This window comes from Dreissena polymorpha, chromosome 3, assembly GCF_020536995.1.
Source record: "Dreissena polymorpha isolate Duluth1 chromosome 3, UMN_Dpol_1.0, whole genome shotgun sequence".
In the NCBI taxonomy this organism is placed as follows: domain Eukaryota; kingdom Metazoa; phylum Mollusca; class Bivalvia; order Myida; family Dreissenidae; genus Dreissena; species Dreissena polymorpha.
Genome location: NC_068357.1, coordinates 28,304,771 through 28,329,065, shown reverse-complemented (window position 1 = coordinate 28,329,065; position 24,295 = coordinate 28,304,771). Strand labels below are relative to the sequence as shown.

General features: G+C 36.6%; 1 protein-coding gene across 7 annotated transcripts in view; it reads left to right on the top strand.

Moving 5' to 3' along the window:
- Window positions 1-24,295, top strand: part of LOC127873416 (mitogen-activated protein kinase kinase kinase kinase 5-like) — a 94,143-nt gene that overhangs the window by 30,827 nt on the left and 39,021 nt on the right. For 4 of the 7 annotated variants that reach the window (XM_052417262.1, XM_052417263.1, XM_052417266.1 and 1 more), the window contains exons 14-21: window positions 19-57; window positions 4,108-4,143; window positions 9,736-9,775; window positions 14,045-14,386; window positions 14,996-15,040; window positions 15,420-15,504; window positions 16,046-16,125; window positions 20,497-20,557. In XM_052417262.1, the coding sequence (XP_052273222.1) occupies window positions 19-57; window positions 4,108-4,143; window positions 9,736-9,775; window positions 14,045-14,386; window positions 14,996-15,040; window positions 15,420-15,504; window positions 16,046-16,125; window positions 20,497-20,557 (728 nt within the window). The remainder of the gene's footprint in view (window positions 1-18; window positions 58-4,107; window positions 4,144-9,735; window positions 9,776-14,044; window positions 14,387-14,995; window positions 15,041-15,419; window positions 15,505-16,045; window positions 16,126-20,496; window positions 20,558-24,295) is intronic. The other 3 variants (XM_052417265.1, XM_052417264.1, XM_052417268.1) reach the window with 3 other exon arrangements.

Genomic DNA, 24,295 nt, shown 5'->3' with positions numbered 1-24,295 from the left:
GTCTTCCTCCTATTACAGGGGATTGCTAGAATCTGTAAATGAAGAACTCTTAAACAGGTAGGTAACCATGCTACATGTATAAGCTGCCTGTATGTGGCACACAAGTATATTCCTTTAGATGAACTAGCAAACTAGCCTGAATGGGTAACTTCCCTTCAGATGAACTAGCAAACTAGCCTGAATGGGTAACTTCCCTTCAGATGAACTAGCAAACTAGCCTGAATGGGTAACTTCCCTTCAGATGAACTAGCAAACTAGCCTGAATGGGTAACTTCCCTTCAGATGAACTAGCTAACTAGCCTGAATGGGTAACTTCCCTTCAGATGAACTAGCTAACTAGCCTGAATGGGTAACTTCCCTTCAGATGAACTAGCAAACTAGCCTGAATGGATAACTTCCCTTCAGATGAACTAGCAAACTAGGCTGAATGGGTAACTTCCCTTCAGATGAACTAGCAAACTAGCCTGAATGGGTTACTTCCCTTCAGATGAACTAGCTAACTAGCCTGAATGGGTAACTTCCCTTCAGATGAACTAGCAAACTAGCCTGAATGGATAACTTCCCTTCAGATGAACTAGCAAACTAGGCTGAATGGGTAACTTCCCTTCAGATGAACTAGCAAACTAGCCTGAATGGATAACTTCCCTTCAGATGAACTAGCAAACTAGGCTGAATGGGTAACTTCCTTTTAGGGAAACTAGCACACTAGTCTGAATAGTAGAGTTTGGAGGCATGTAAAACCAGATTTTATTATAAAGAAAACTAATTCTGAAAATAAATGATCTTTAAGTAAAGTTTCTTGCAATCTTTCTAACAGGTATATAGTGTGTTGTTTAACATAGGTTGCAGAATGCCAATGGTCACATTTACAGATTGAAGAATGTTTAGTCACATGCACAATATAAATTATGTAGAAAGTATTTGCATTCCATAATTAAATATAATACAGCGATTTTTTTTTTTGCCCAATCGGGAAAAGTACCTGTACTAGTCCAATTGGGAAAATTGTGAGCGAAAAAACCTGAAATTGGGAAAATTTGCGTTGCGAAGTCTTCATTTTGGGAAATTGGTGCATTTGATTTTTTGCTCCCAAATACTTTAAAATTGATAACTAAATGGTGTTAAGTTGTCAATATTATATTTACTTAAGTTCAGGCGATAGAGCTGCATAGTGAAACTAACTAAATGTTGCAATTTATTTAACAAAAAATAATATTTTTTTTAGAAACCTTCAATTTGGGATTTTTTTTACAGCAAATGGGAAATGTGTATGGTTTTTCTCCTTATTGGGAAAGTGCCCTTTTCTGGTACTTTATAAAGAAGAAAAGAAATCGCTGTAATAGTCAAGATGTGAATTCTTGTTAAGCTAAGCTACAAATATCTGTGTCATTTATAAATGTTATTTCCTGCCAATGGTGAGACATTTGAGTCTTTTATGTATAACTTAATATTCATCTAATTTACTGGGGGTTATTAGTTAGTTAAATATTTTCAAACATTTCAATATACAGTACAGCCAACGCGGAACAAACGTATTTCGCGATCCGCGGCGGCAAGGCGAAACAAATCGATGCCGCGTCAGTCGTTGAAGCCGCGTCAGTATGCGGCGGCAAGTCGCATTTCGCCGCGAAGCTTCGCATCTGTCCGCCGAGGCATGCCGCGATCCGCGACATGATGCCAAGTCGATGCGCATCATGAAATAAAAAATCTTTAAAATTATTAGTTACATGTAGTTATCAAATTTTGAAAGAACAATTATAATAATAATTAAAATAATAATTTATTGTGCGCGGATTGTATTAGCATATACATGTAAGCATAGTTAATGTGTCTGGCCAATTAAGTTTGTTTCCCGCCCGTAGTGTATGTATTTCACACATAAACAAGGTCACGTAATGATGTTTTTCGCACATACAAGTGGTCAAGGCTCCAGCATATGGTGGATTTATAAATTAATTGCATGTTGATTTTGCTATTATATTTAAGCTGAGAAAATAAGCAGTTTGAAGCCACATCAATAATCAACACGGTGAAGACGTATTTGTTGTTTTGTTAATTATCAGCTTATTATAACTATAATGGTTTGAATATGCGTATATAAACACATTTTATTAACCAGGTTTTCCGAAGGAAAAAACTGGTTATTAGATTGGCGAATGCGGGCGGGCTGGCGGGCGGGCGGAACAAGCTTGTCCGGGCCATAACTATGTCGTTCATTGTCAGATTTTAAAATCATTTGGCACATTTGTTCACCATCATTGGACGGTGTGCTGGCGAAATAATTACGTCGATATCTCCAAGGTCAAGGACACACTTTGAGTTCAAAGGTCAAAAATAGCCATAAATGAGCTTGTCCTGGCCATAACTATGTCATTCATTGTGAGATTTTAAAATCATTTGGCACATTTGTTCACCATCATGGGACGGTGTGTCGCACGAAAGAATCACGTCAATATCTCCAATGTCAAGGTCGCCACGACTAAAAATATATTTAAAAAAAAAAACTTACAAAGGGGGTTAATTTTGTTTGTTCATTTCAAAAGTTCAGTTTGAGTTTTCTCCCTTTATCAGATTTTTTTTCACAATGAAAACCTGGTTTTGTGACAATTTTGTCCCTTGTTTTGTTCATATTATACAGTTAATATCGCTACTAATTACCCGATAATCCCGCATATTCCAGTTTTAAAGCAAATGCTGGTAAATATTTACGATACACAAACATTCTCCATAAGTATCAAATACATTATGGCATTTGTTACTATTTAAAGAGATGATGAAATAACGTCTAATCGGGCATTTTTTTTCCCCACTGAACACGCGATTTACGCCTGACGTGATGTTCATGTAATTATACAACACAAAATACAACCACACTTTCCAAACGACGTTCTACATGACTGCATAATTTTCACGCGCTTTTTATGAAACAAAGGATATTTTAGCACTGTTTATTTGACGCTAGAATTTGCCAAAGGTCGCGTTAGCATTAAAATTCAGAAGTGTGTTTCGGATTACAAATTTAATAATGATAATTTGATAATCGAACGAAACATTAACAGTTGCGCGTAATTAATTCAAGGATAATTTGTTAAAGCGCATTACATGTCATATCGCTTATTAAAACATGAAAATAATAATTATGAAACCAGCGTAAATCTTGGTTTCTACGCTACACATTCATGTATGTACATGTAGGTGGATATCTTTTCACTCGTTCCACTGCGTACGTATGCGGCGGATTTACTCCGCGAAAGTACGCGAGTGTTATACAGACTCGGCGTCATTGTGCGGATCAATGCCGAGTGCCACGGCGATACGCCGCGTGAACACACGATTCGGCCGCCGCGTACTAATAATCTGGCTGTGGCATAGCCGCGGATTATGTTTGTGCCGCGTTGGCTGTACTGTATTCTAGTCAGTAGTATATAGACCATACTCTTACTGGGGGTTATTCGTTGGTTAAATATTTTCAAACATTTCAATATATTCTAGTCAGTGGTATATAGACCATACTCTTATGCAAATGAGTAACACTCTGGAAAAATGGGGCTTAATGCATGTGTGTCAAGTGTTGTGCCATGTTAGCATGTGCAGCTGCACAGATGTATAAGGCATGACACTTTCCACTTTACTTTATATTTGTTTAAAGGAGACTTTCTTTAAACAAAAAAAAAATCTGTAAGGAAAGTGTCGTCCCTGATAAGCCTGTGCGTACTGCACAGGGTTATCTGGGAGGACACTTTATGTGTATGAATTAAGCCTTGTATTCCCACAGTGTGGCTTAAATGTATTGTGCCCCCCTTCAAAGAAGCAGCGGTATATAACTTTGCACCTGTTTGTCAGTCAGTCAATAGGTTTATCCTTACATAAGCCATTTGTTTCTCCACAGTTTACTGAGAATACTTTAACCTTCAACCATGCAATACCTATGATGGTTACTTGGATGGAATGTTTCAATTCAAACTTAAAGTGTTCAACTTAAAATAATGACTGATGAGAATGCAGTTGAACTTGGATTGTCATTGGTTTAATGTTAAAACTCATAAGAAGTATTGTTAGGGCAAGACTTGTGTTTTCAATATCTGTAATAATGCGGTTTCTTTACAGATTGCCTGTAGGAACCTATCTTGTTCCAAAACAACGGTAAAAATGAAAAATGTGTCTACATGTGACATATGTACCTATTTATTGCAGTTAAATGCACGAAGAAATAGCTACCATTGCTATGTCAAAACAGTAATGTCTGCCTCTCTGTTTGTAGTTAATGATTGTATTTAAAAAATGGATTATTGTTTCAAGTTTTTAAAAACAAATCTAAACTTGTTAAAAACAAAATTTTGTTAAAAACAAAATATGTTAATAACATAGTTGTTGTCAGAGTTTTAGCCTTTAAGTCAATTTATTCAAATTGTAAACCTTTCTCTTGCAACACTGAGCTTATTGCGTGGCTAGGTGTTCTAGAATTACCAGTGCAATTGACCAGTCGCCAACTCCGCCCACATTTTGTCGATCAGCCAATCAGATATCGATTTTTCACACACCCCTCGGCAACGCTTATCTGGCCGCCATTTTGTCCGACAAACAAAGCGTGTTGTACATATGGAATGGACGTAATTTTTAAGAGTTTACACAGATTTTATATCAAATGCATGATCATTACTGTTCGATCATTATTCAAAATTGTAGGTGCTATACATACTTTATAAAAGGTTATTATTTTATCTTTATTTCTTGAACATATGAACGAGTAATGAGAAAACAAACACAATAAATAGTTTAACCACACCAGGTGTGTGTTCTATAAAACGTGTTATACCGTTTGATGCACAATATTATTAAGCAGTTTGGACAACATTATAACTGCCACACGTGCTTATTAATCTCAGCGTAATTGTCGATAATTAATAAATAACAGTATGTTGCGTGGATCTCAGAATGAAGGAACATTAAGGCATTGTTAGGTACTGTACACAAGAAAAGAAAACTATTTAATTACTTAAATGATTTCCAAATATATATTTATTTTCTGTGGATCATAAACAAGGGAAATCATTATAAATTGTTAACTTAAATATTGTTTTAACTAAAGTAAAAACAACAAAAAGGTGATTTCAATGCGGCTTAGCCAGCTTAAAGCGACTTCAAGTGTAAAATGTACGGCTTATAAAACAACAACAACAACATTTCTAATACAACATATATTGATACGGGGAGAAATGTGAAAATTGCAATAAACATATAAGGGCCATCTTGTTATAAATAAGCAAATGCATAATATGCTAAATGTATTCAATTCGAATGTTCGTGAACAGCACCGTAATACCAACATTTTTCTTTTTTTGATAGTGAAATGTAACAGGTTCGCATTAAACATAAATGAAATAAAATGCATATTAGACTATCTGTTAATGAAACCACGAAATTAGGCCTGTATTAAATTATGGTTGCAATCAAAATTTAATTTATATCCAAATAAAAAAAATCGGCGTCTTTTTAAAAATAACAGAATAAAACAAAGATCTAAACATTTTTAATAAACAAAAAACCCATCATGATATGGATATTTCATTTGCATTTAATAAAAATATTTTCAAATTTATATATGAATAGCCACCGGGTTCACAGTCAGACGGTTGAATACAAGTTCAAAATCAATATGAAATAAATGCTCATTTTTACAACGGATTTTTCATCACCTCCCTATATAATATGTATAAGAAACGTTTCTGATAGTCAGTCTGCCGTTAACTCATTTATTTTGATTACGCCATTTTTCTCTAAAGTTTTAAGATGCTTAGTGATGATCTAAAGCAAGTCAGTGAATGGTTAATTGACAACAAACTGTCATTGCACCTAGGTAAGACCGAATCAATTCTGTTTGGTTCACGGCAGAAACTCAGGTCACAATCCTTTCTAAATATTTCATGTGATGGAACACCCATTTCATCTACATCATCAGTCAAGTATTTAGGGGTTACAATTGATCAAAATTTGTCTTTTACTTCTATGGCAGAGTCAGTCATCAAGAAGGCTAATGCAAGGTTAAAGTTTTTATATCAAAAAAAGGAATTTTTATCCACAGATACTAGAAGGCTTCTAGTCATGTCTTTAATTCAGTGCCACTTTGACTTCAGTTGCTCTGTTTGGTACACTGGTTTAACTCAAATGTTAAAAAACAAGTTACAGGTCACCCAAAATAAACTTATCAGGTTCATATTAAATTTACATCCTAGGTCTCACATTGGTAAAGAACATTTTACTAGACTTAACTGGTTGCCTATTGAAAGTCGAGTAAACCAGATCACACTTTGTCATGTTTTGAAAAATAAGCTCTAAGTTGGCTCCGCTATATATGGAAGATAATTTTACTCCAGTCAGTAATATTCACAATAAGAATACTAGGTTCAGAGTTAGAACACAGTCAGACTCTCCTAATACTGATCTAAACATGCATGATTGCAATAGGTTTGCCATTCCAAGGGTCAAGGGTTCTGGCAAAAAGTCATTTGCTTTCAATGGGTGTACTCTCTGGAACTCTCTTCCTCAGCATATCAGAGATGCCAAAAGTATTCCATCTTTTAAACACAGTGTTAGGGAGCATTTTTTAAGCCAGATAGATTTTTAATGTGCATCTCTTTAAGATTTTTTACTGTTGATTTAACTTGAATGTCAATATAGATAGATTTATTGTGTCTTATCTAGTTGCTGTATGATTATTCTTTAGCTTGGCAAATAATTTTATGTTAATTTTTAAACACTTAAATTGTGATAACTTCTTAATAATTGTCTAGTCTAGAACTTATCAGAATATATTCTATGCATTTAGGCTAGTGTAACTTAAATATGTTACATGTCTTTCATTATTATTCACTGTGATATTACTATATACTGTGATATAAAACGTTGTCTCCTATGTCATACAATATTATAACTAAAGGACCACAATGGAAATAAGGGTTTAATTGCAAACCCTTTATTGTGCAATCCTTAACGTATAATGTTCATTGACATGGCTTTGTTTATACATGCAGGTTGTTTTTTATTACTTATTGTGTGTATATAACATGCTGCCATGTAAATCTATGCATTTTATGTTGAAATAAATCTATCTATCTATCTAATGATCGTATTAACGTTTTACAGAGCAGTTTAGGTTAGTGTGCGGCTTTAATAATTTATTTTATAGAAAAGAGCATAATACATCATTACAAATATAGAATTTCCCTCACGTAATCCGCTATAATTGCGATCTGCTTGTCGGAGTTTTCTAATCACTAGACCACGTGACTATGTGGGCGGAGCGATCGATAATTTGGCGACTGGTCAATTCAGGGATAACACTCTCTGCTTTGACTGTATTTTTGTTTAAAAGAAACTTTCTTAAAATGAAAAATTCCATAAGAGCGTAAAGTGTCATCCCTGATTTACCTGTGAAGCCTGCACAGGCTAATCTGGGATGACTCTTTAAGCACATGCTTTAAGCCCACTTTTCCTATAGCAAGGCTAATACATGTGCATGTTTATGGCTTTTCAGTCATTTTATTAGGCAAATGGAGAGGTTTATTGTTTTGACACTCTAGACCCTGCTTCAGATTTTAACATAGCTTCCAGAATAACTCGGACAGTTGCAGGAATCTAACTGTTTATCTACTGGCTTAAATGGAGGGCCTTGTGTTTCAAAGTTAATATTTACCTGCGCTCTGGGAAAAAGGGGCTAAATGCATATGCAAAAAGTGTCATCCCTAATTAGCCTGTGCAGGTTTCACAGGCTAATTAGGGTTGACACTTTACGCTTTTATGGTTTTATTTGTTTCAAGGAAGTCTCTTGTTAGCAAAAATCCAGATTTGGTGGAACGTGTCTTCCCGGATTAGACTGTGTGGACTACACAGGAAAAGCTGTGAAAACGTGTAACATTAATGCATTTAGCCTCATTTGGCCAAAGCCCGGCTCATATTTGTGTTTTTTAAATCCCCATAAGTACACCATTTATAAAACACAACTTAGTTTGACAAAAATGTTTTATCGGAGCTTTAAAAAAATGTTGACTTAGATTTTGATTTTTAAGTCTTATGCACAGCTGCTTGAAATTTTTAAGTTATCAATTTAAAAAAGAGTTAAGGCCTTATTATTTTAAGCCAGTAGACAGATTGCCATCTCTTTGTTTATGGTACCTTTAATACAACTTGCTTGTTAAAGGCCTATAATTGTTAATATATTTTATTTTCATCTTCTATATCCGTTGCTTTCAGAGGACATAGAAATAGTTTGGTTATAGAGGATGGCTTTCAAACTTGTCGAAATGTCTCGGAAACGTAAGCACTGTGTCTAACCTCCTGGGTCCTGCTTTGTTCTGCATGCATGGGAACATCGTATTTCATCACCATGCCAACAAAGTTTTAGTTTTGTGAACATTGTTATTATGATAACTATTGACCTATTATTGTGGACAGTTTTATTGATACTGATTACTTATACGCAACACTGTGTACTTATTTTGTTCTATTTATTTTTATTTCATATAACAAGTGTTAATTGAATTTCCGCGGTTGGTTGATGGTTTCACAAGTCAAAGTTTGCTTGAAAAAGTTAACCAATTAACAAAATATAACATTAAATGATTTTTCTAATAGATTAAAAAATTATACCACCCGGAGTCACATCATTACTTGGTCAGTCTATCAAATATGAGGCTTGCCTGGGAAAACAGGACTTAAAGTATTTGCGTAAAGTATCGTGACAGATTATTCGTGCAGTGCACACAGGCTAATCTGGGACAACACTTTCAGCCTGGAATGGATTTTCCATTTGAAGAAACTTTCCTTAAAAAAGCCTTCCATAACAGCTAAATGAGTCTACTCTGATTAGCCTGTGCAGACAAATGCTTGGAATGTTAAAACCTTACCCTTAAGGCTGTTAAAATCTTTATATTATGGGTACATTGCTGCCCTGCTAGCATGATATCATGATGTGGTTACATTGCACATATTCATGGTTTTTGCCATTTTTTGCAGAAGTTTTATTTTGTTTTTAGTATACAAATGTATTTAAACTGACTTAAACAGTGTTTTACACTGCATGGCCCATTGAGTTGGCTTATCAAGATTTGTTTACTCACATTTTGGTTCCATTATCATATAAATATTATATTTATTAGAATTCTTGTTCTGTCCCACTCCATATTTTGTATTGTTGTGATATTATAGATAGATTAAAGTAATTATTATGAATGTATTTCTCCATTAAATTTGGCCATTCATTTTTATTTTTTGGTAAACGAGAATTTTAGGTGGAGTTAGGCCGTAGGAGAAATCTTTTGCATTGCTCCAATCGCATTTGGTTTTACTGGGTTAAACTGGTTAGCCAAATCCGCTATTGCTTTTAGATTTGTGAAATTGTCTCCCAACAATTTATTTATTGATGGTAAATTGGTAGCTGAGAAAATAAAAACAGAAAACTTATTTATCTATTTTTCCATAACCACATTTTTCTCACTGGTTTGTAAACTGAAAGATTAACAAGATGGCCTTAGGCCTTCAAACATAATTTTTCTCCACATCTGAATTTTTTTTTTTATGAAGCTGTTACACAAACCTCGAACCTTGGGTTGCAAAATTGAAACTTGTCTCTTCTTTACATTAAAACTAGATATGTTCTTGTACAAGTGTACTACATGTTAAAATGTATGATTTGTTTATTACAGAAATGTTTAAGGGTTTCGTGTGGTGTATTTTCAGGGCGACGTTGCCATTAAAGCCGCCTCCAGTTCCACCCAAGGTATGTACAAAGTCAGTACTCATGTGTACAGTGACAGGTACAGAGATACAATGATTGTCTTTTTGAAGATATGAGATACAGTGAAAACTCTCTAAACTGGATCCTCTATACTGGATTTATCTCTAAACCGGTCTAATTGTCCGGTCCCATTTTTAGCTCGTCTGTTTTTCGGAGAAAACCCGAGGTATGGTCATAGCCAGCTCGTCGTGTCTGTCATCGTGTCGTCCGCATCGTGCTAAAACCTTAACCTTTTGTTAAGGTTTCTAACATTGGCTCTAAAATCAAAGTGCTTCAACCGACAACTTCGAAACTTCACATGAAGCTGCACCTTGATGAGTTCTACACGCCACACCCATTTTTGGGTCTCCAGGCCAAAAGTCAAGGTCACTGTGACCTAAAAAAATAATAATCTGACAAGCTTTCGCAAAAGAGCGTGGCACCCGTTATGCGGTGCTCTTGTTTTCCCTTTAAAACCATGCGTAAAATATATCCTCACGTCCGAAATCCCCTCAATTCCGAATACTGGTCATTCTTTGGATCAAAAATGGGTAATTCCAAATGTAATTGTACCTCTCTAAACTGGTCAGGAGCGGTTTATTGCACCTCAGACTTAGGGTCAAAAACTTGTGAATAGCGGATTAAAGACGCATGAAATTAATAATGGTGGTCGAAAATTTTGCAAACTGTAAAATCGCAAAACAATTTTTAGGGACTTGACCTGTGATGTACATATCTACAGGGTTAAAAGTCTTCCAGCTTGTGCCGGAATTCCGGTTTTTCAGGGCACCAAAAAGTCGTTTTCATTATTCATGTAAATTCCATGAGATAATTTAGGGGGGGTAGGGGGTGACCCCCCTCGCATTGTCCAAGCAACATGAAATGTTTATCACGCAAATAAAAACACAGAAATAAAAAAAGACACTTTGTAATGGGTTTTGCAGAACGTGTTTCGGTGAACGAGCTGCAATTTCGGAAAATTAACAAAAGCAGGTGCCGGAAAGAGTAATCGTTCTTTACATTGTAATCTGCGCGAAAAATAAAGGGAGGCAAGCGTTTGCGACATTGTCGAATCATTTACGTCAAACGAGTGCCATAATAAAAAATAGTTGCTTTTTGACGTAAAACGAATACAAAAAATGTAGTTCCTTGAGCTGAATTCGAGTACAAAGGTTCTAGAATCTGACGTCAAGAATAAATGGCGATGGGAGTGGTTGGCTGAAGTTGATGAACGTGGAGTTAAATTTCGCTAATGGCTTAACAAATGTATTGCCTGGTACATCAGTGAACAAGTTTAGAATCACCGGGCAAAAAACGTTAATAAACTTATTTTTTTTTACCACAATAATTTATTCCAGGATTTAGTGTCATTGTGAGAATTTGTAAAAATAAAGGGTAATATTTATTTTGTTTGATAACAGGTTTGACCAGAAGGCATATGCAGTTTTTTGTCAAAAATAGCCAATTAAAGTTCACCCTTTGGCAAAGTATTAAAAATCATTCGACTTACAGAATTAGTATTTCAAAACATTGTCTTGGCATTTGTTTTCAATCAGCAAAAATCTTATTTGAAAATAATAAAGCCTTCTATATTCATATGCACATTTCAAAACATAACTCATTCAATCAGTTCCGGTTAACTTTTTGCTGCATTTATCCCCCCCTGTAAGCATAATACAAAAGCTTTTTTGATTAAAATTGGTTAATTTTTTTCCTTCACCTAATGTATACCGTAGACACTTATCATTTTGTTTTATTGTGGCATTATGGAAAATTAAAAACAAATTAATCGGAACTGCTGATTATCCAGAACTAGTTGACAAACTGTATATGTTCATTGTTGATTGAAATTTTTGGTTTCTTACTATAAAAAAATAATATATTAACTCTCCTTTATAAAAATGAACTTGCAAAACAGGTGTGATTTTTAGCAAGGCTGTTTTGGGAGAAAACCCGAGCTATTGTCGTAGCCAGCTCGTCCGCCGTCCACCGTAGGCGTCGTGCTCAAACCTTAACGTTGGCTCTAAAATCAAAGTGCTTCCACCTACAACTTTGAAACTTCATATGTAGATGCACCTTGATGAGTTCTACACGCTACACCCATTTTTGGGTCACTAGGTCAAAGGTCAAGGTCACTGTGACCTCTAATATCAAACTTTAACATAGACTCTAAAATCAAAGTGCTTCCACCTACAACTTTGAAACTTCATATGTAGTTGCACCTTGATGAGTTCTACATGCCACACCCATTTTTGGGTCACTAGATCAAAGGTCAAGGTCTCTGTGACCTCTAATATAAAACTTTAACAAAAACCTTAACATTGCCTCTAAAATCATAGTGCTTCCACCTACAACTTTGAAACTTCATATGTAGATGCACCTTGATGAGTTCTACACGCCACACCCATTTTGGGTTACTAGGTCAAAGGTCAAGGTCACTGTGACCTCAAAAAAAAAAAAATCTGACAAGCTTTCGCAGCCAAGCGTGGCACCCGTTATGCGGTGCTCTTGTTAAGATTTGTGTTAATTTCTGAGCTATTTTTTATTTGTTATTTTGCTAAGTCTCAGGAGCTTCCGGGGGCCTTAGTCCAAGCGGCCCCCAGCTAAAATTTTCAGGTTTTTCAGTTTTGCCAACTTTTAACCCTGTATCTATTAATGGAAGTTGTAATACTGATTATAATTACTGATAAAATAGAGTTCTTTAGTGTGTTTTGTTTTTGATGTAGGAATCTGTGCTAAATTTTGATTAAGCTTAAAGCTATTTAATTTTGAGTTGTTTATTACAATTGCTAATTTAGTGTCATATAAAATGGTGATTTACAGAGTTCTTGAAGAAGGTGCATTTAGATATTCATTTACATGTAGATTTTCAAATTTGCAATTAAGACTAAAACTGTAGGAATCTCCTTTTAAGTGATGGCACGTAGAATTGTCTCTAGAAGACAATATCAAACTGATCAAAGAGTCAGAGATGTTGCCTAAACCTACACTCAAGATGCTGTCAGAGAAATATTGGGTAGGAAAGTCGATGAAAAAAGTCTGTGTACATGTCTCATTGGGAAAACAACTCTTCACCCAATAAAAGTCAATTTAACAATGAGATGAAATTTGAAAATATTGCCCTTTGTTGTTTTTGTATGATGTAAGTTTTCAAGGCTATATCTCAGATATTCTGCTAGATTTCAACATGAAACTTCATGAGGTGTATAGATATCAATGGGGAGAATTGCAATTCATAAAAACAATTACCCTACACTGAATTATTTTTTATGACTATACCATATATCAAGGGATTTTCACCCATCCATAAACAAAATTTATTTGGCAGGGGATATCAATTTAAAGAATTTGCTTGTTATATACTAATTTTAGCGCCATTGTATTGAAAGCCCCAGGATGAACCAGTACTTGTGTTTTTTGAAAGGCTAAGATACTGTATTTAAATTGAATATGAGTTGCTCTCTGGGAAATCAAGATACAATGCATGTGGGCAATGTGTCGTTCATCATAAGCCTTTGCCAACACCTTCCACCTTCCGACTAGGCTTGATTTTCGTTTAGAAGTGACTTCCTTTAAACGAAAAATTATATAAAAGCGGAAAGTGTTGTCCCCGATTACCCTGTGCAGACTGCACAGACTAATCTGGGATGACACTTTACGCACATGCATTAAGCTTAGTTTACCCAAAATGATGCTCATGTGTATAGTGGAGATACAATGTCTTTTAGCATATGAAAAAATAATTAATTTACCTTAAGCTACAGACAAGTGTAACATTTGTAAGTGTGAATATGTTGCTTATTCAAAGTTTAAGCGTACTTATTGAGACTCTGTGGCATTGAAAGCCTTAGAATGATCGAACACTCAAGTGTCCTTTTCTATGTTAAACCAGTACTTGTGTCATTTGGAAGATTTCTATCTTGCTTTTAATTTGAATATGAGTGGCGCTCTTTGAATAGATTGTTTACTGCAGATGAGTAATGTGTAGTCCCAGTCCGCACAGGCTAATTAGGTACGACAGGGGGAGGCTAATCTGGGATGACACTTTACCCGTTAAGCACTGGTTCCCCAATGTGAGGCTTAAATACATACCTTTTGTAACAATTCTGATAACATAAAGTCTCAAGATCCTCTCTATATTTGCCCTTACTTTATAAGACCTTGTATTTCATCCCATTTCCATTTGATTATGTACATATTATAAATTGTGTATGAAATTCAATGTAAAACAATGTGTTATGTTTTAAATAAATATGTTTGCCCCAATGTTAGCCCGCAGCAAGCTACTTCACTGTAGAGGAAACCTCAGAAAACACATACCATGAACCTGATGATGACAACGAGGGTGACCTTGACCAGGGGCCTGACCTTGGAACCCTCCTAGACCGGGAGCTCACGCTCACGCCCAACACCCACCTGCCCGCGTTTGACCCGGGTGAGGCAATGTTCACCCCACCCCTGCCGCCCAAGCTGAGCCGTCGGCAACACAACGGGGTCGCTGTCAGCAATGGGAAAGCCCGACCCAGCTCGTACCCTCCTGGGGGCGGGGATGAGGAGGGCAGTACCCCACCGCCTGTGCCCAAGCGAGAGAAGAAAGAAGGGCTGGATAACACTGTAAGCTTTTGACTATGAGAGTCTCAGGGCCTTGCTCTGGGTAAATTGGGCTTAATGCATCTGTGTTAAGTGTCGTCCCAGATTTCCCTTTGAAGTCATGGACTGCACTTTCCGCTTTTTATGGTATTTTTCGTTTTAAGGAAGTCTCTAAACAAAAATCTAGTCAAGGTGGCATAAAGTGTCATCCCAGATTAGCCTGTGCGGATTTCTTTTCTGGGATTACACTGTGAGATGCACATGCGTTAAAACCACTCGCCCTTTATTTTGCAGTATACTGCTTTTACACTTCTAAACATAGTCATGATTTTCTTGAAATATTATGGTACTAAATCTGATGTTTGTTTTTCATGATAGGATGACACTGCAGGTCTTAATACTTATTATCAATCTGCCTTTAATGTTACTAAACACAGATTTGTTTATATATTGTGTATATATATTTATATTGTTTTTGTATATCAATTATAGATTTTTGTCAAATGACTTTGTGAATTTATTTTCGTATTAAAGTATTAAGATGAACATTTGTATTGCTCACAATAAGTCAGATACCAAATCTTTACTAGAAATTCTTCAATGCCATTTATTTTGATATCGTTTATCTTTCAGTTACGGCCAGTCAGTAATGGTTTACCTCCAACGCCAAAAGTTCATGTAAGTATCACTTGTTACTAATAGCTTTATTATTTACCAACTGAATGTGTTGATCGTTCTTACATATAATTAAGTTGGTACATTATTAAACAAATATCCTTCATTTGACTGAAAACAAAATGAATCTCTTAAGCAGATGTTGTAAGGTATACAATAGGGCCTTATTCTGGCAAAGCTGGGCTTATTGCATGTGCATAAACTGTTGTCTTAGATAAGTCTGTGCACTCTGTTTTTTCCACCTTGACTGGATTTTCGTTTAGAAGTGACTTCCTTAAAACAAAAAATTCTGCAAATGCGGAAAGTGTCATCCCTGCAGTCTGCACATGCATTAAGCCCCGTTTCTCCAGAACAAGGCATTTATTAACATATTGTGTTACAGATGGGTGCATGTTTCTCGAAAGTGTTCAATGGGTGCCCTCTCAATATCCGGTGTACTGCTAGTTGGGTGAACCCTGACACCAGAGGTATGTAGGGAAAAAACTGCTGATAAATAATTAATAATAATTAAATAATGAATAAATAAATAATAAATTACTTATTTAACTGTTTAGTGAAACAAAACCATTACTTTGTTATATATTATATACAAAGAACCTACCCAAAAATTGTATCATATGATTTATTTCTTTTCAAGGTACAAACTATTTAACAAACAGTTATAATTTGATATAAATTTAGCTGTAATTATGTGTACAAAGGTTGACCTAATTGTCAGACATGCTACTGCATTATGCTGTTATACATTTTGACAAATAATAAAATGAGCAGCAGCATAGGAAAATGAATCTTATGCCATATACCACCAGCGTTGCTCAAGACCAGCCTTTGCATTTGTGCAGTCTTGTCTTGAGCTACAGTATCCATAAGGTTTATATGGTCTTACTAGTGGAGCTAAAGCTCCTGACTAGACTGCATGGATGCACAGGCTGGTCTAGAGCTACACTGGCCACAAATGACATAACGCCCGTTTTTGCACAATGCTGCTCAAACGCCCATGTATTTCAGATGAGCACATCTTGATTGGGGCAGCAGAGGGCTTGTACACATTGAATCTGAACGAGATCCATGAGGCTTCCCTTGAACTGGTACTTGAGCAGTGGTCTCTTTTTGAGAATGCATTAGTCCATCGTACCTAATTGCAGTGGAATAGGTTATGAAAATCTGATTGAGCATCCCTCTTGGTAAACAGGCTTTAATGCTATTGATTAAAGTGTTGTCTAAGGTTAGCCTGTGAAGTGTGCACAGGCTAATCATGGAAGACACTCTCTGCCTAAACCGGATTTTGGTTAAGGAGAGACTTCCTTTAAACAAAAAAATACCATAAAAGTGGAATGTTTTGTCCTTCATTAGCCTGTTGGGACTGCACAGGCTTATGTGAGGCAATATTTTATACACATGCATTAAGCCCTGTTTTCCCAGAACAAGGCTCAGTAACTGAAGATGTTTGCCTGAGCAGGTTCAACAAGCCATAGCGATATGTTTTCACTTAAGTGATACAACTTAGTTACAGTCAATCTTGTATTAAGAGACCACTCAAGGGAGTAATCAAAAGTGGTCTCTTAATAAAACGGTCTTTGAATACAAAAGGCCATTCTGGAAGAATGCTTACCCTCAATTTTAATCTATATGAAGGATTATCTCTTTTATCCACAATGATTTTAACTTTTATAATAAAATGAATATAAACACAATACATAAACAATATTTTACTTATAATGTGTTTTATTTTTCACTTATTATAAATTATCATTTATTATAAATTTATTATTATTGTGTGTACATATTTATTTGCAAAAACAACATAGACAAGGAAATATTTTTCCTAAGAACAAAGAATTTTGCTAAAAATGTGTAACAGTCTACATATACATGTGTACAGCTAAAACTAGAAATAAATGTCAGAAGCCAAAAGCTATGATATATTATCACATGTATTTCTCTTTCCGTTTCTATATTGCGCGTTTTTTTTCACCTGACACATTATTTTCCACGTCTTCAAGCACCTCGGCTTTACGCTTAAGAATGTTCTGAATTTGGGTTTTTCCGACTCCAATCTCGTCTGCGATTTTACGTGCACTTATACTCTTTGACAATTCCAAAACCCGAATTTTCTCGTTCAACGTTAACACTTTTTGTTTTGACATTTTAATTTCTGCATGTACGCTTAAGGAAATCTAACTCGATTATGATACATAATGAGCTGAAAAAATTAAAACACGTCAATTGAAAACAAACAATCAGACCTGGTTGGAAAATTTATTAAGTAAATAACAATGTAATTGGCTTACAAATATCTACTAATTAGCATTATTACAAATTGGTAATGTACGGATTTCGACAGATGTTGCCGATTAATAGTTTATTTTCCGCACTTCTCAGGAAATGTTTGTCGCGTACAGTGCATTGTTTCTGCACCTGTTATATATACTCGAGAAAAATCGGCATTGTCTCTTAACGATCCACATAGTAAACTATTTAAGCTGTAGACTGTGCGCAATACGTTCCCCTATTATTCAACTCAATAAATTAATACGCAGTCTACAACAATACCGGTCAGAACCGGTCAACGAGACAAAGCATAATCATAATGGTTGTGAAAACAAAGCAGAGGTGTAACAGTACATCTTATCGGCTTAGATAAACAATTAACACGGATTTGTCCCTGAAAGATCGATAGATTAACCACTTTTACCTCCTAGTGGTCGCTTAATACAAGATTCGGACATCAAAATACACACAAATCAGCGGTCGCTGGTCGCGTAAAACAAAAGTCGCTTAATACAATATCATTATATAGCGAAAAAGCTCCGTGGGATTTCAAAATGGTCGCATAAGACAAAGGTCGCTTAATACAAGTGGTCGCATCCACAAGATTGACTGTATAAGGAATATGTTTAGCAGTGTTTTATTTTACAAAAATAAATTTCTTAAAAATGGATTCGACAATTCATTCCATAATCCATTTCTAAATTATTTACTCAACTATAAAATTGTTCAGCATTGGGCTTAGTTATTGATCATTATATTACATTTTAAGTTTTCAGAAAAGAAAATTACGTTTCGTTAATTTGGCATTTATTTTGCACTTATTGGCATAATAAATTGGTTTTGTTAAATAATACTCATTAGATCACTTAAATTATTTGCTCAATGGCAATGCTCAATATTTATTTGTGAAGCCGACATCATTTTAATTATTATTGTGTGTTGTTATCATGGAAAGTAAGGTGTGTAAATTTGTATTGAAAATAGGCAGGAGCAGATATTAAAATACAGTCGAAACTGACCTAACGGCCACCTGAATTTACCGGTCACCTGCAGACAACGGTCAGTCTGGAATCCCCCCGACGAAAAACACTCTATATTACACTTGAATTCAACGGCCACCTGTCCATAAAGGCCAAAGGCCACTACATTCCACTCCGAAATTCATGTTTGACCTGAAATCAACGGTCACGCGTCAGTCGTCTCGAGTCGTCTCGAGTCGCGAAAATTAAAAACACAGCATATCATGTGTCCGTCTATTTTGCGGTAAAAGCGTCTGATAGCGGTAATTGTCTTTGATATTATAAAAGCGGCCCGCTGCGAGTAAACAAACAATTTGTGCCTCCATGACCGGTATGTAAAATTGTTTCACCATTATTATTGAATTTTCATTTTGATTGCATTAAAAGACCAATTGTCTGCAACTCATTTTGCTACCAGTTGTGTATTAAAAATATATTTTATATTCGTTATTTTACATGACTAACCCACTCCTCTAAGCCGAAATGATCCGTAAAACAAAATTGTGTCTTTGTGTCGTATAAACGATTCTACACTAAAACTAAATTTAGGTTCACATCGTACATGCATGATCAGTTGTTTAACGAAAAGACGGTTGATATTCAAATGCATTTGTTTTCTCTCTCCGGGATAGTGTTTTAGTATGTTGATGCTGAATTAACAAATATAAGTGTACATTGTATATGAAGTGAAAATACCAAAAATAAACAACGGTTGCGATAGCCAGCTATAAACTGTTAGATGCCCATAATATCACTTTAAACAGGTGACATTAACAATAACAATGTGTATTAATAGCAATTATCGTCTGCATGCATAACGCATTAACGCGTGACAAAGTCAATTGATCTGTATCGCTGATTAAGTGTTAAAAACAACATTAAGCTGGCGAGTGTTTTGATAAGAAGGCGATAAGAGGATTAGTGATCAGCTGTAATGGCAAAACATGGACTGATTTGCAACATTTAAAGCGTCTGAAAGCGGTAATTGTCTATGATATCATAAAAGCGGCCCGCTGCGAGTAAACAAATTATAAGGTGTTGAGAAGGTTTCTTTTCCGGGGATAATTGTGGGTGTATCTTCTAAAGAAATTTTATCAGAGTTTATGACTTGTTGAAAGTAATTATCGCTTAATTAAATGACCGCTATTTCTTTGAATTAGAACGGTACAATTACACTGTACTATCGGTTTATGACACCGAATCCGCTTTTTAGACTTTTACGGACGTGACGTCAACGGAACGTGACAAGCTTTATTTACTGAATGAATGAGATGCATGAGAAAACAATTATACCAGCGTTGATAAAGTCATTGTTTAATTTAACATTATGAAATAAAATCAATCTAAAAGATATTATTCTCTATTATTCAATGTACACGCGTAAGTTAATGCTGTTATTATGCTTTGTTAATGCAATGAGCATTTGTTTTACACTGTATGCAAACGACTGGGTGGGTTAACGACGTAGTAATACTACCAACTGACCAACCTTCTTAAAATTGTGATCCGAATTCAACGGTCACCTGTGGACAACGGTCACTTTGATCATTTCCTTTGACTGACCGCTGAATTCAGGTTTGACTGTAGTTCTTATATAAAACAGACCAATAATATAACTTTGTGATAGATTTGAAATAATGTATGGCCATGTGTTGATTATTGTGATAATAACCAAAAGTTATTTGTTTTGATACTTATTATCAAAGCATTTTGGCTATTTCTGTGGTGGTTCTTATTCCTATGCATAGAAATTTCAAAGCATTGGTTAGTACTGCAATAACAAACACTCGCTGAAAAATATTTGTTTATCATAAATTGGTAAAAATGCCTCTTGATCAAATAGGTAAATGTGTGGGGTTACAATACATATGAGCCTTGCTCTGGGAAAACAGGGCTTAAAGCGTGTGAATAAAGTGTCATTGCAGAGTAGCCTGGGATAACCATGTTCAGTCTGCACAGGCTAATCAGGGACAACACTTATCAACTAGACTCGATTTTTCTTAGGAAAATACTTCTGTGTTGTCCCTGATTAGCCTGTGTAGACTGAACAGGCTAATCTCGGATGACACCTAACGCACATGCATAAAGCCCCATTTTCCCACTGTGCTACTCATATATAAGCTGAAGGAGATTGAAATTCATTCTGATTGCTGCCTCATGTACTTTCAGCTGCACGCCCGACCGTGTTCATGGCTCTACGTGATCAACAATGTCCTCATGTCCCTGTCAGGTAACTTAGGCAAACAACTGCAGGAAACTGGGCCCCGCTCTGGTAAAAGGGTTGTTTAATGCATGTGGGTAAAATGTTCCAAATTAGCTTGTGCAGTCAGCACAGGCTAATCAGGGACAACACTTTCCGCTAAAACTGGATTTTTGCTGAGAAGACACTTAGTTTAAAGGAAAATTACAATAAAAGCAGAAAGTGTCATCCCTAATAAACCCGTGTGGACTGCAATGGCTAATCATGGACAACACTACACACATGCATTAAACCCTGTTTTCCCAGAGTGCGGCTCAAATTGATGTTTGTGTTTCCTCTACTGGAAGTTTGTTTTAATGTCATAAATACATACCTGCTATCCCTAGCTATACCTTTTAAAGGTGGGTTAGCTCCTCCAGAAATCTTCAAGCGCCGAAATAGGCCACCTCTCTAAAACAGATCAGGTTAAATATAATACAATGTAACCTAACAGGAAATCAAGATCCGCAACTCATCTTCCTTTTCTGGAATCGGCCATGTAGATCGCCATTTTTCGTTGTCATTGAAATTTGATCTTTTTACTCTCTTCTGCGTGGTTGTTTGGGTTTGGAATTGATAAATTGCGTGATTTATCGTTTTTGCTCTATTCAAAAATTGTTTCCTGTAAATATTTTGTTGAAAATTAATTAATTTTCAGACTTTACCGAGTTTTGATCATGCTCATGCACTTGAGCACATGCATTTCGTGTTTTTAGTCAACAAGTTGTTATTTTGTTCTTTTAAAACTGTTTTCTTATGTAGATTCTTTTCTTTTTCTATTTTCAGAATAAGAATGAATCTACAAATTAGAGGTTCATGTGGTCACATAAAGGCTTCGTGGGATTCCCACAAGACTTTTTTGTCGTGTACTTATTGTACCGTTGATCTTAAATGCTCTGTTTGCAGTGCATGGGACGATGCGACGTGGCAGAAAGCAATCCGTCGCAGAACGTTTCTGAGCCGGAAACAGGCAGATGAACCTTCACAAGATGATCAATGCCAGGTGACTTTGTTGTCCACGGATGACAGATTTCAGCATCAAACGGTCTTTGCCCGATGGCATTACTAATGCCGGACCATTTGGCAGCCGCCATACGGTCATTACCTGGTGACAACACTGGTCATGTTATGACCGGTACGTCACCAGGTAACGGACCAGAGACTGGTCTGGTCACTGGTCACCGGGGACCGGTCCGTAGTACTGGTCACCGGGGACCGGTCCGGTCACGGGTCCATGGCACTGGGGACCGGTCCGGTCATCTATCAACAGTGACCGGTCTGGTCAATACCACCGGGGACTGGTCTGGTCACCCGTCAAGACTACCAGGTACCGGTCACTGGTCATTTGTCAACAATCAGAAAGAGACATTGCTCATCATCATCGGACTATTCCTCCTCTTCTTCAAAGGCATCTTGGTCGTCAACTAGTACCGACAATAGAGGTAGACGTCGTACACGCTCTCCTTTATCGAGCAGTCCTCATTCACGGCGTCGATATGATCGATACCGATCATCTCCAGACTCTAGGAGACGTTGTTCTAAGAGACGTCATTCCCATCGCAGCTGATCTGTTTCTCGGCATTGCAGGGATAAAGCTCGGCGTCATGCTTCACGTAGGCATTGTCATTCTGACTACTCTTATCCTTCGCTGTATTCTGTTTCGGATTATAATGTCTCTATACCCTATGTACCAGTTCCAGTTTCCAGTTTAACATATACACATGTTGCTGTGACTGGTACTAGTTCGCAGACCTTGTCTTCTGGTGTTTATCTCACCACTACGGATACTTGCTCTGCACCACGGGTATTGGCTACGCTACTTAGTCGGGTACCTCCTGCTGCTACACCGTCGAATGCACACTGCTGGTGTTGTAGACAATGAGGCCGATTCAGAGGCAGATTCCAATGATAACACTGATCAATATTTGGCATCAATTAATCAGATCTATGAACTGATATTTCAAACTCTCGGTGATGATTATTGCCCAAGACCTGCGGAGATGTCTACTCATTCGACGATCTCTATCACGGATAATTAGTTCGTACATTTGATCCCTACAGGCTTTCTAAGGCTACTTCTCGCCTTGATACACGCCTTCCTATTGGTTCTACTGTCTTATCAGTTTTTCAATCGTTGGAATCAGCTAATAAGGCCATTCCAAAACGAGGAGAACTGTGGAAAGTGCCTAAGGATTTGTCTGATCCTAAACAGAATGAACGTACTAGAAGCTACAAGCCTCCTGTACCAGATCCAACTTCCGGCTTGGATTTTGCTTAATTGCCGGTTCAGGATCCTGACATCAATAAGCTTTTGCTTAATATGCCTACTTCTTCTGTTTATGTTCCTTATTCCATGTTGGAACATTGGGAAGTGAAAGAACGCAGATCTTTAGGTCTTACCAACCAGATAGATCTTATGCTAGCAACTATTTTGCAGTTGGTGTGTGATTGGTCGGATTCGATTCATGTAGAACTTCGTGATTTGTTAATTCATCTTTAACGAACGACATTGTCCCTTTCACATAATGCTGCTACTTCAATGTCGAAGATGCTAAGGATTTGTAGAGATCTTATCCTTTCATCTTTACCTAAAGATTTTCTATTAGAACCAGGTATGAATTCTCTCAGAACGGCACCTCTCTCATCAGGATTTCTTTTCGGTGAATGGATACAAGACACAATCTCAGCGGACAAAGATGATCAACTTCATGCTTCTTTAGCTAGAAACAACTCTGGACAACGCCAAGGGGCCTTTAAGCGACCAGCTTCTAGACCACCGGCAAATCCAGTAGTAAAGAAGGATAAGAGGGATAACCTTTGTTCTAAAAGGCCTTCCTTGAATCTTTGGTCAGTTCCTAATAGACAGTCTTCATTTAACAGACCTTCTGTTTCTCAGAAATCTTCTGTTAAGAAATCTGGTAGAAAGAACAAGCCTCAGCCGGATAAAAGTTATTCCAAACTTCTTACCGGCAGGGGCGGACCTCCTTATCAGCCCTAGGGGCCAACCCTTTCTACGGCCTTCTCCTCCGATGCCGGAAATACCAGTAGGGGCCAGACTTCAACATTTTTCAAATGGTTGGCTTCGTATAACTTTGGACGCTTGGGTTCATTCTCTTGTTACAGAAGTCCTGACTTTTCAATTTGAAAAAAGACCTCCACTTTCTCGCGTCCCTATAGAGCTTGTTTCTCTGAATCCACTAATTCCAGAGTCCATTCTCGGTCTCTTGAAAAAACAGGGGGTAGAAAGGGTTACAGACCCTTATTATGTCCCCCACTATAGTAGTGGGGGACATATTGTTTTTGACCTGTCTGTTGGTCCGTTGGTCTGTTGGTCTGTTTGCGCCAACTTTAACATTTTGCAATAACTTTTGCTATATTGAAGATAGCAACTTCATATTTGACATGCATGTGTATCTCATGAAGCTGCACATTTTGAGTGGTGAAAGGTCAAGGTCAAGGTCATCCTTCAAGGTCAGAGGTCAAATATATGTGGCCAAAATCACTCATTTAATGAATACTTTTGCAATATTGAAGATAGCAACTTGATATTTGGCATGCATGTGTATCTCATGGAGCTGCACATTTTGAGTGGTGAAAGGTCAAGGTCAAGGTCATCCTTCAAGGTCAGAGGTCAAATATATGTGGCCCAAATCGCTTATTTTATAAATACTTTTGCAATATTGAAGTTAGCAACTTGATATTTGGCATGCATGTGCATCTCATGGAGCT